The sequence below is a fragment of the Malaclemys terrapin genome, chromosome 3 (assembly GCF_027887155.1).
Source record: "Malaclemys terrapin pileata isolate rMalTer1 chromosome 3, rMalTer1.hap1, whole genome shotgun sequence".
In the NCBI taxonomy this organism is placed as follows: Eukaryota; Metazoa; Chordata; order Testudines; family Emydidae; genus Malaclemys; species Malaclemys terrapin.
The window spans coordinates 90,337,772-90,349,857 of NC_071507.1; the positions used below are offsets into that span (position 1 = coordinate 90,337,772).

At 43.6% G+C, this 12,086-nt stretch overlaps 1 protein-coding gene across 1 annotated transcript in view; it reads right to left on the reverse strand.

Annotated features, from left to right (window-relative positions):
* FNDC1 (fibronectin type III domain containing 1) overlaps positions 1-12,086 on the reverse strand; it is a 131,361-nt gene that overhangs the window by 50,661 nt on the left and 68,614 nt on the right. The window contains exons 9-11 of the mRNA XM_054023134.1: positions 9,868-9,986; positions 7,130-7,241; positions 1,754-2,119 (exon numbers count right to left, since the gene is read on the reverse strand). Coding sequence (XP_053879109.1) covers positions 1,754-2,119; positions 7,130-7,241; positions 9,868-9,986 — 597 coding nt within the window. The remainder of the gene's footprint in view (positions 1-1,753; positions 2,120-7,129; positions 7,242-9,867; positions 9,987-12,086) is intronic.

Here is a 12,086-nt window from a genome sequence, read left to right on the forward strand (position 1 = left end):
TGAAACATTCCTCTTGTCTTTGTCAGATGGCGAACACCTCAAGTTTTCTCTTCCACAATCAGTTGTCAATGGCAAGCTCAGAAGATCACTTTTAAAAACAAATTTTTTGTTTTATATTTTTGTAACTGTGCTGTACAGCCACACATACTGTGACTCAGGGACAGGGAGTAACAAGGATGTCAACTGGCAGAGGGCACAAGGGTTACATAGGGTTTTACAGGGATCCCCGGGTCAGATTTATCCATCACAGTTCATGAAAGGATGGCGTGTGATATCTCTACCAAGAGCCAGTAGCCCACTGGTCATTACAGTCATTGGAAAATGTATGTATGGACAATATTTAAGGAGTTATGTGTCTATACCAAAAATTATGTTCTTAAGGTGTTAAGGCAGGTCACCAGGAGGTGACATATCTCAGAAATGTTCCTTTCAGGCAGGAGGTGGCGGACACCTATCTCCCTGTCTGGTTATATGTGTTCTGTGTATTGTATGCTTCACAATGTAGGCCTATTTGCAGGGCCAGCTCTAGGATTTTTGCCGCCCGAAGCGAAAACAATTTTGGCCACCCCCCCGTTTTTTTCTTACCCCACTCCCGGCCCCGCCTCAACTCCGCCCCTTCCCCAAATCCCCAGCCCTGCCTCCTCCCCCCAGGCTCTCAAGCCTAGGAGGGAGGGAGGGAGAGGGAGAAGCAGCGCGTGCACGGCAGCCACTCGGGGTCTCCCCCTCCCTCCCAGGCTCTCAAACCCGGGAGGGAGGAGGAGCAGCGGCGCTCGAATCAGCTGTTTCGCGCGCCGCGGCCGCTCAGGATCTCCCCCTCTCTCCCGGGTTTGAGAGCCTGGGAGGGAGGGCGAGCAGCGGCGCGCGAGCAGCAGCAGCAGCAGAGGTGAGTTAGGGCGGCCAGGGCACATTTTTAGGGGCGGCATGGCCCGCGCCAGAATGCCGCCCCTAAAAATGTGCCGCCCCAAGCACCAGCTTGTTTTGCTGGTGCCTAGAGCCGGCCCTGCCTATCTGCATACTTAGCCAGGGGCTAAATAATAGATGGCAAAATCTACAAGAGAGGAAATTTACAAGATGAAACAAACAGCAGGGGCAGGGGGGATTATGGTTATGAACAACAAATAAAGAATTGTTCTGGCATATCTTGGGGTGCAAGGAAACAAAATCCTTTGCATAGGAAGCAATCTAACAGTATGTGTCTCTCATGAAAGGAGGGTCAAAGCTAAGCCTGGCTGTAAAACACTGCACGGATTTTGGGTGAGCAATACTCTACAAAGCAGGAGAGTATCTTGTTAATTACAGCTAGGCTGTAAAATACATATAAAATAAAATCATAACATGCAAACATTTGTTTCCAGTAATTCTGCTTGCTACAACTTAAATCTCTGTCCTATGCCAAATAAATATATATTTGATTTCACTATAAACATCTCAGTGCTGTGTGTTAAGCTGACTGATGATCTGGGGTGGAACTGGTAAGGTGCCCTCAACTGGTAAGCTTTGGAAGCAGCAAATCTGTGAACACGCTGAGTGTCCAGCAGACCAGGGGCTGGACACTCCAGGGAGACTCTTGGAGGGCTCAAGAGTTGGAGTGTGCTTGTTGCTAAGCTGTAGAGAGACAGCGGTGTCTGTGATGCCTTGAAGGAAGTGCTTGTGTTGCCCATGGCTGGAGGAGTTGGGGAGATGACTCATGTCTCACAATCTTGGCTACCCCTGGAAACATCATACCTACTATTTGTGCTTATATTATTCTTACCTTCTGCATTGCATTCAGGCAGGCCATCAAGCCCTATTACCAACTTGCCCTCCGCATCATACTGAGCATCAGTGCCTGGGGGACATGTAGGTAGTGGTTTCTCTGTTGGAAGCTCAGTAGTTGTTGGTTCAGGAGTGGTGGTTGTGACGGTAGTTGTGGTTGTAGTTGCAGTTGTTGTTGTTGTGGGAATTGTGGTTGTAGTTGTTGAAGAAGTTGTTGTCTTTTTAATCATTTCAAGACCAATCAGTGGTTTCCCTCCAAGGCTTACTACTGGTTTATCTTGTGCACTTGCTAGAGGCTTACTAAATCGCCCATGTCCAAACAAGGGTAATCCATCAGGACTCACTACTGGAGCACCACCAGCATCTACAAGAGAAGAACAAAACAAAAATATCTAATTGCAGATTCTCTGTGTTTTTAAATCATGGTATTTAGCATCAGCAGATTTCCATTTAGGAACCCAAAAGTCCCATACCTAAGGAAATAGAGAAATGATTCAGGAGGACCTCATACAAACCAGTATCATCTATTTTTATTAGCTATTCTCTGAAGAGCTAGATTCCCAAGAGTGTATCAGAACTAGTGAAGAGAGGTATAGTAAATCCTGACTTAAAATAGGTAAACCCTGCTGTCTCGAATGCTGAGGATACAGCCAGTGATGAGCTCCCAAAATCCTAAGAACCAGTTTCCTACTGAGTCCTCGGCGGCACTTCGGCAGTGGCAGGGGTTTGGGGGGTCTTCACTCGCTCTGGGTTTTCGACGGCAGGTCCTTCACCCAGAGCGAGGGAAGACCTCCCGCCGCCGAAGACCCGGTAGGGAACTGCACGGTGAGTACAAGCCGCAGGCACCTGTCTCCCCGCCACCATTCGACCCCCACCCACATCCTGCCCCCCTCAGAACCCGCAACCCCCTCCCCCGCTCCTTGTCCCATGACCACCCCCTCCTGAGACTCCCCACCCTAACTGCCCCCCAGGACCCTACCCAACTCGCCCCACTCCCTGTCCCCTGACTGCCCTGACCCCATCCACCACCACCCCAACAGACCCCCGGAACTCCCATGCCTACCCAACCTCCCCCTTTCCCTGTCCCCTGACCGCCCCCCCAGAACCTCTGCCCCCTCCAACCGCTCCCTGCCCCTTATCCAACCCCTCCTCCCAGCCCTGACCCGGCCCCCTTACCATGCTGCTATGTAAGGATGCCGTGCGGCCGTGGAGCTTGCAGCCCCACTCCCTAACCATGCCGCTCGAAGTGTCAGGAGCTGCAGAGCTGCCCAGAGCGCTGGCGCCGGCAGCGCAGCATGCTGGGGCTCTGCGAGGTGGGGAGGGGAGCAGGAGAGGGGCCAGCGGAGCCACCCCAGCTGGGAGCTCAGGCGGGTCGGGCAGGACGGTTCCGTGGGCCGGATGTGGCCCACGGACCGGAGTTTGCACCCACCCACCCCTTTAGCAACAGGTTCTACGCCGGTTCTAAATTTAACAACCAGTTCTTGAGAACCGGTGCAAACCGGCTCCAGCTCACCACTGGATACAGCCCTTTCCGTGACTGTGATTCAGCAACATGTAACAGCAAACAGAAAGGGTTTCATATATCCATTTCACTCACATGCAAAGATTACACCTACTTTTCATCTCACATAGATAGGTGAAAACATACATGGACAATTGTAAAAGGATTCATAATCTGATCCCTAACGTTATACACCAGAGGCAAGGTTAAAAAAGGGATACTCTGTTAGGATGCTGCAATGAGAGAGAAAAGGCCTGTCTTAAGTAATGGACACAGCAGACATTCTCTGTAACTGTGTTTCATCAGCGTGTACTACCAATGAGTCCATGAGACTTATTTAGATGGATTCATATGTAATCACCAGTGATTTCACATATATCCCCCAGTTATTTTTTATTATTTCCTATTAGTTTTAAGAGAAATCCACAAACTATGCTGTGGATAAATTGAAGGAAAATAGTTATTTATATCTATGTACATAAACAGCAAGATACCCATTTGTTAGTCTCTAAGGTGCCACAAGTACTCCTGTTCTTTTTGCGGATACAGACTAACACGGCTGCTACTCTGAAAGATATCCACATATACCATACATTGTACTGGCTCATTCACACAGTCCACACAGACGCAACTGAAACTGACTTCATGCACATTTGGACTGCATAGGAATGCAGGATTAGTTTCTAAGGGCCAGATCCTCAAAGGTTGATTTCAATGGGAGTTAGGTCCTAAATACCTTTAAGAATCTGGACCTAAGTGCATTGGGCCTGATTCCGTAAGATGTTAAATGCTTCCTAGTGGTGCCAGATGCCCTCAACTTCTAAGTACTTCATGGTCATTGAGGATCCAGAAGCATTCAGCGTCTCAAAGAACTGGACTCCATGTAAGAAGTATGCCTTGTCTTTCTGTAAATACATGTGTTGGTACAGTTGCTGTGGATACCCCCTTCAAAGATCTGGGTACTTCCATACGTGAGGTACATGTCACCTCATGAGGAGGGCATGTTTTTTTCTACTCACCCTCCTGATTTCCCTAAGGAGATGGCATATCCCTCTATCTGTTCTGATTGCCATTTCCAGCAATACCACCTGCTCAGACGCCTATTAACAAAAATGACATTTCAGCATGGAGGATCTGTGAGTAAAAGGGGAGAATACCTGCTGACACACAGATTTGGATCCAGCCTCTCTCATTTCAAACTCTAATCCAAAAGCAAATCCAAATCCAAGATGGGATCCTACTGCTAAGATTTTCTTCCTCCCCATTTCTAATGACAAGCCATACCATGGAATCCTTCTCAAGTGTGCAAATCAGCCATGTGAACAAACTGGAGAGTAGAGGAAGGAGAATACTGCAGAATAGTATTCAAAGTGATTCATGCAGATTCCAAGTAGCTTGCTTAGTTTTAAGATAGATAGCCATATGCTAGAGATTTACTGGTGAAAAGTGCAAGATGAGGGTTAGGTATTATTAGATTTTGCTGCTCCATGAACATTTGAGCAATGGACTTTCTGGTCACCTGAACATTTTGGGAAAGTTGTTCACCAAGGATGATAGCCACCCCTATACAGAGAGGTCAGCACAAGGCCTTGCATTACTTAAGGCCTCCTTATGAACTTCACTCCATGTGAACCCCAGTATTCGCATTCACATACTGGAAGGCTCACCCTTCATGTAGAAAGTCCTCACATCTGTCATAATACAATGTGACTTAAAGGACCAATCACTCATCACAAATATCAAATAGTAAACAACCAAGAGCCAAAGACATAGACAAAGCAACCCATGGGATAGAATATATTTGCAAAAAGTCTTCATCAAACAATTAGGAATAATAACTACATTAGCTAAAATCAAAATCTATTAATGGATAATTCCCAAACAAAAATAAGGACTAAACTCCCTGGATAAACTGTTCACTACAAATAGTTTGTCCAGCTCTACTGAAGAGAACTTCAAAAACTGAAGAGACACACATTTTTACGAAGCTTCTAGTTCTGAGCAAAAGTTAAAACTATATTTTTAAAAAGTACACAAAAATGACAAGTTGAAGCCTTATAAGGAAACACCCTTAAAATAGGGACATCCCAGTGAACAGGTTTTTGGTTTTAAAAAGAACCACTACAGCCACAGAGGAGTATATTTGAGGGGTCTGAACTGTGGAACTCATTGCTACATGAAGTTGTTGAGGCCAAAAATCTTAATAAGATGCAAAAAAGGATTGGACATTTATATGTATAACAAGAACATCCAGAGTTGTCATCGTTAATGGGAACAAAAATTAAAAATTAAATATATTAAACCTTGTGTTTCAGGGTTTAAACTGATCTCCAACTATTAGAGATCAGGATGAGAGCTAATTGGGGGTGGAGCAGATTATCCCACATCGACCTCTGAAGTGTCTGGTGCTGATTGTTGTCAAAGACAGGATACTGGACTAGATGTGCCTTTGGGTCTTATCCAATATTGCAAACATCTACATTTCTTTGTTTTATTCTCAACTCTGTTCAAAGGGGATGCGGTCATGATTGATGTATTTTTAAGAATCCACACATTATTACTGGCAGAAAGCTGGGATTTTTCTTCCCCCAGTAAATCTCAGCCACAGGAAGACTAAATGTCCCTTTAGCAAATGACCTACCACTTTAAAATATCCACTTCACGGAAAAAGTCAGCAGTCATTTCAAATTTCCATCCCGGAGTTAGTTTTGTGGCTAGATCATAAGCTGATGCATTTCATGGGCCAAATTTTGTCTGGCAACGTGAAGCCAGAGGGCTAAATCCTCTGCTGCCGTGGGTGGCAACCAATGAGGGAAGCAGAAGGGATGGGTTTAAGGTAACTGGATGTCCCGATATTTGGGGCTTTTTCTTATATAGGCTCCTATTACCCCCCCACCCAGTCCTGATTTTTCACACTTGCTGTCTAGTCACCCTAGATGGGTTGTCAAGTAGTGAGTCATGTCTCTCTGATTCTCTGCCTCAGGCCCAGGAGCAGAGATGCAGGTTCCACTCATTTTGTATCCAATTTTGCCTCCTCCAGGATGTCACAGATCCCCATTCTGTTGCACATTTACAGGTGCAATTACAAAGAGATAAAGGGGGATGTGGCCACAGGGAAAGCAGCCTTGTTTGCTGTATAGTCGTGAGTGACGAGCAATTGTTCCTATACAAAACCACCCATGCAAATTATCCCTGTTCCCAGCAGGAACAGCTGTGCAGGAGGCTGCTCTCCAGCTGAATAGAGGAGCAGGTTAACACTATTTGTACAGTATATTTCATACCCATCCCTATTTACAGATTGACAAGGATATAATTGTAAGCTCTTCAGGGCAAGGACTGCACCTACCTTTGTGTTTGTCCAGCATCTGTTAAAACAGGGCCCTAATCTTGGTCAAAGTCCCTGGGAATGATTATAATATAAATATTAAGGGCCACATTGAACCTATGTTCAATGCCCTGTATAAGGAAGGGATGGTGTGTAGCTGAGCTCCTCCTGGAAGAGCCTGGACTAGGAATTATCATCTTCCTTGCTTGCTCCGTGTCGGAAGTAACTTAATGCAGCCCTTTTTTTGGCTCAGGTTACTTCCTCTCATACTGGCTCAGCTCTGATCAGGTTGAGAGTCAAACTCTCCCTGACCACCTACTTGGGGGAGGAAGACACCACTGGGTGCAATACCATGGCCACGCAGGACGTCCCCCTTCACACTCATGCAGTGAAGAGGATATTCCCCTTATTGCCTTGTGCTGCCATATTAAGCTGGGCTACAATCCGGCCCTAAATAAAATCAATATGCCACTTCTGCCATATTTGCTAGAATTTTGCACCATGGATATGAAAACTATTTTTTCTTTAGGAAGAAAGTCTGTCCTTACCAACAATAGTGCGTCCATCTCCTCCTAGTTTTACTCGAAGGGGGTTTCCTTGGGAATCTTGGAGGTATCTTCCTTCAGCATTTAACACTAGCCCTCGGTCGAGATCTACAATCTAAAAAGCAGCGATAGAAATACTGAAACTCACCTGACGTAAAAGAATGTGAAATTAAATTATACCATATTAATAACAGCAGGGGAAGAGAGAAGTTTGGAGTTAAATTTTCAGAAGTGTCTGAATCACTTAGGGAGAGATTTTCAAAGAAACAAATGGCAGTTAAGTCTCTAACTATTAACTGTGCCTTTGAAAATCACCTCGTTAGGAGCCGAAGTCCATAAGACTCCAAAATTACTTAAGCATTTTTGAAAATGGTATTTAGGCTTGTAAGTGACTTAGGCCCAAGTTTATAAAGGTATTTAGGTGTTGCTTAGCTTAGCATTGTAATGCCTAAATAATTTAGGAGCCTAAATCTCATTTTCAAAGGCAATCAATGGTAGTTAGGCTCCTAAGTGTCTAAAAATCACCTTTGAAAACAAGTGTTAGGCTTCTAAATCAGTTAGGCATTGAAACGCTGAGTGCAGCAATGCCCTAAAGACCTTTAAAAACCCGGGCTGTAGGCACTTTTGAAAATTTTACTCACCCTTTAATTTTAATTGTTTCCAAAAATGATTTCATATGTTTACAAAAGGAAACCAAAAGGTTTAGATGCGACAAGCCAGACATTATGGAAGACAGGTGCTAAGTGTCAGATCAAAATAGTTTAAATTTTTTAAATGCCCATGTGCATGTTTTTCACATTATCTTGAAAATGTCTTCCATAACAGGCATTTGAATATGTTCATCTAATACACACTAAGAACACTAAAATGCCATATGACATTTATTTATTCTATGCTGTTATTCAGGTTGCAGGTTGTGAGTGAAATCCCCATTGATTTCAGTGGGACTATTTGAGGAGTGAGGCACGAATCAGCGTGGGCCAGAAATAAAAATTCCTTCCATACATAGGCTGGTTATCAACATGGTAGGTGGGATTTGCCCTGAACGGCAGATTTTGGAAGGCATTTAGGCACCTAAAGATGACTAACAGTATGTTGGGAACTATGAGGAAAGGGATCGAAAGCAAGACAGAAAATATTATAATGTCCACCCCTTCAATACTGTGTCCAGTTCTGATTGACCCCATCTCAAAAAGGATATAGAGGAACTAGAAATGGTTCTGAGAAGGGCAACAAAGATGATCAAGACTATGGAATGGCTTCCATATGAGGCGAGACTAAAGGATTAGGGCTATTCAGCTTGGGAAAGAGATGACTGGGGGATGGGGAGGGAAGGGGAATATAACAGAGGTTATAAAATCATGAATGTTGTGGAAGAAGTGACTAGAGAAGTGTTATTTACCTTTTCACACGGTACAAAAACCAGGGGCCACCTGATGAAATTAATAGGCAGCATGCTTAATACAAATAAGTACTTTTTTGTACAATGCATAACTAACCGATGGAGCTTATTTTCATGGGATGGTGTGAAGACCAAAACTATAAATGGGTTCAAAAAAGAACTGGATAAGTTAATGGAGGATACGTCCATCAATGGCTATTGGCCAAGATGGTCTGGAATGCAACCCCATGCTTGGGGGCGATCCTAAACCTCCTATTACCAGAAGCTGGGAATGGAAGACAGGGATGGATCACTTGATAATTGCTCTGTCCTGTACACTCCCCCTGAAGCTCTAGTTCAGGCCACTGTCGGAGACAGAATACTGAGCAAGATGGACCATGGCCTGACCCAGTATGGCAGCTCTTATGTTCTTACATTGAAAGAGACACCTAGTGGAATTTTCAAAAATGCCTAGGCACTTAACTCCCATTGAAATCAATGGAAATTAGACACCTAAGTGCTTCTTAAAAACCTACAAGATGTCTATCTTTATGTGCCTAAACACCTTTAAAAATCTGGTGCTAAGGGCTTGTCTGCATAGGGATGCTATTTCACAATAAGGCTAGGTCTATACTACCCGCCTGAATCGGCGGGTAGAAATCGACCTCTCGGGGATCGATTTATCGCGTCCCGTGAGGACGCGACAATCGATCCCCGAATCGGCGCTCTTACTCCACCAGCGGAGGTGGTAGTAAGCGCCGCCGACAGAAAGCCGCAGAAGTCGATTTTGCCGCCGTCCTCACAACGGGGTAAGTCGGCTGCGATACGTCGAATTCAGCTACGCTATTCACGTAGCTGAATTTGCGTATCTTAAATCGACTCCCCCCTGTAGTGTAGATGTACCCTAAGACAGGGTTTGAGTTTAAAGCACTATAGCAGCTATTCTGGAGTAACTGCCTGTGTGGATACTCTTATTCTGGAATAAGAGTGTCCATATAGGCAGCTATAATGGAATAGCTATTATGGAATAGTTATTTCAGAATAGCTGTGCTGGTCAATTTCCCCATGTAAAGAAGAGCTAAGTTTGACATAACTGAAAAGCACTTAATTGAAGTCAGTGGAGTTTATGCTGCTAAATTACATAGGCGCTTTTGAAAATCCAACCCCTTAAGCCCTAAATCAGCTATTTAAATCACACAACAATAAATAAATTATTGTTTTTCATAGAGTCATTGATTTTAAGGCCAGAAGGGACCCTCAGGCTGATCTCATTTTATATTCTTTTTGGTGAAGAGCATGATTCCTTATTTTTTTTTTTAAAAGTCAAAGCATCTTGAATTTGCAAAGAAGGTCACCCTACCCACTTTGTTCCTTGAGGACCATTGATTATTCTTTGTCCACCTTGTTTTCCATTATTACCAGGAAGTATTTTCCCATTTATATTTGTTTTTGTTGTAAGATTGGGCCTACCATTACTACCTGAAATAGAGAAAACAATATAATCAGTATTGTTAACAAGCGTGTGCACAGAACCAAACCACACTTTACAACATGAACAAATACAATGGTCATTACAAACTGTGCTTAATTATTTACACATAAAGGTATATGTCTAGTACATAATCATCATCATCATCATCATCATGTTCCTATTACGCCTCTGGCATTTAGGGCAGTGACGAAGCTCCTCCACTGTCTGTTTCTGGCAAGTCTTTCAATGGTTCCCCAGCTGTGCCCCAGGTTTTTCAGTTTGGCTTCCACAGCTCTTCACCATGTTGTTTTCAGTCAGCCTCGTTTTCACTTGCCTTCAGGTGTCCATCTTATTGCTATGCTGGTGATGGAATCAATTTATGTACTGATTCCAGTAAATAAAGCTGGGTTTAAAAGAAACTAAATATAAAGGGTTCGATTCACCACTACACTCTGGTTACTGTGCATTGCTCTGTTGATGCAAAGAAGATGTAAACCTGGACTAACTGGCTGCTTAAACTGGATTTATGGCTGCTTTGTGTCACTGAAATGGTGCAAAGCAGCCATAACGTATCAGTAAACCAGGCCCAGAACCAATTAAAACTAGGACATTCAAAATTAAAGCTGAAACCAAAACCATGATAATGATTACAGACATTTATAAGGCACCTATCACCATAGTACTTGCATGCCTTTTCCATAATTTACAGTAGATCAAAAATTACATAGCACCCAAATTAGAGAGTGTATATCCTGAGTGAACCTACAGCACCCAGATCAATTTACCTGAAAAGTCCAGAACAAAGGGATTACCAGCCATGGAACTATCTGCTGAATGATTCCAGTATCTATTGTTAGGGGATCTCATCTTGCATCACACTGTAAGAGAGGTCTAGCTTGGCTCTTGATGATTTTCTGGTGGGAGCAAATTCAAAAACCCCGAGAACACCTTGGCACCACACTTGCAATTTCTACCTTATGGACTGATAGCTGAAGCATTCCTGCCAAAAGCAAATGCTGTAATGGGGAAAGTGTCTCTGAAATAAATGGCAGCCTCATGCATGCAAACGGGAGCAGAATTTGGCCTTTTGTGAAGGCCCTGCTAAAGAAAGGACCAAATACGCTGCAATATGTCAGCTCAGCGGGTTTCACATTAAGAATGTATTTTCATTCTGGAGTTTTTAGCCTTCAGTTGGTTCAGACTAGAAAATTAGGGGTTTGTTTTAGATATACATAGCAGACCCAATCTTGCTCCCATGCAAGTTAATTGGAGGTTTGCTACTGCTCAAGAAGCCTGGATCAAATCCTTAGTTTTCATATAGGTATAAGAAGTGTAAAAAACAAAAAACAACATACAAAGTGTCTGAGCCTGATTCTCCTCTCAGTTACATCCTGGTAAATCGGGGGACACTCCACTGGAGAGTGACTTTTGATGTACAATCTGGCCCGTTATTTTTAAAAGTAGGCATTTACATTTCTGTTGGGATGCACTATTGGACTTTATATGCACTTTCATATCTGTGCAGCTGAAAACAGCATTCCACACTGATTTGTTCAGAAGAGGACAAACACTTGTTTTCTTTCTAACATGTTTGGCCTGTCTGTTCTGATCCCTGTTGGATTTTAAACAAAACAGATGCATAATTTCCAAATAGATCTTTAGTCACTAAAAACGTTCTTGAACTTTATAAGCATTTTTAAAAAGTCAATCACCATGTGGAATCATTTTTTTTAATCCAACCCCATACTGACCTTTTGCAAAGAACCCAAAAGGGGGGTGGGGTGGAAATGCCTCTATAACATTTCTCCTCACCTCTAGAAGAAAACACTGAAAGAACAAACCTCATCTCACACAGCTTTATATAATATAATTCAGCTCAGCTCTAGAACAGCATTAGCTTCAGCTACAGGCACTCAACCCTGGGATGGAGAGCAATTTTAGAATCCTGCCCCCACCAAACATATGTGATGCTCACTAAGCGTACACTCCCTTTGCTGGTAGCTTTTGTGTTCTGTTCCTGCTGACGAGGTGGTATTCCAGCTCCACACAGACAGAGGTAACCTGCAGATATAAAAATCTGAAGGGCTAGATTTTTAGACAACCCACAG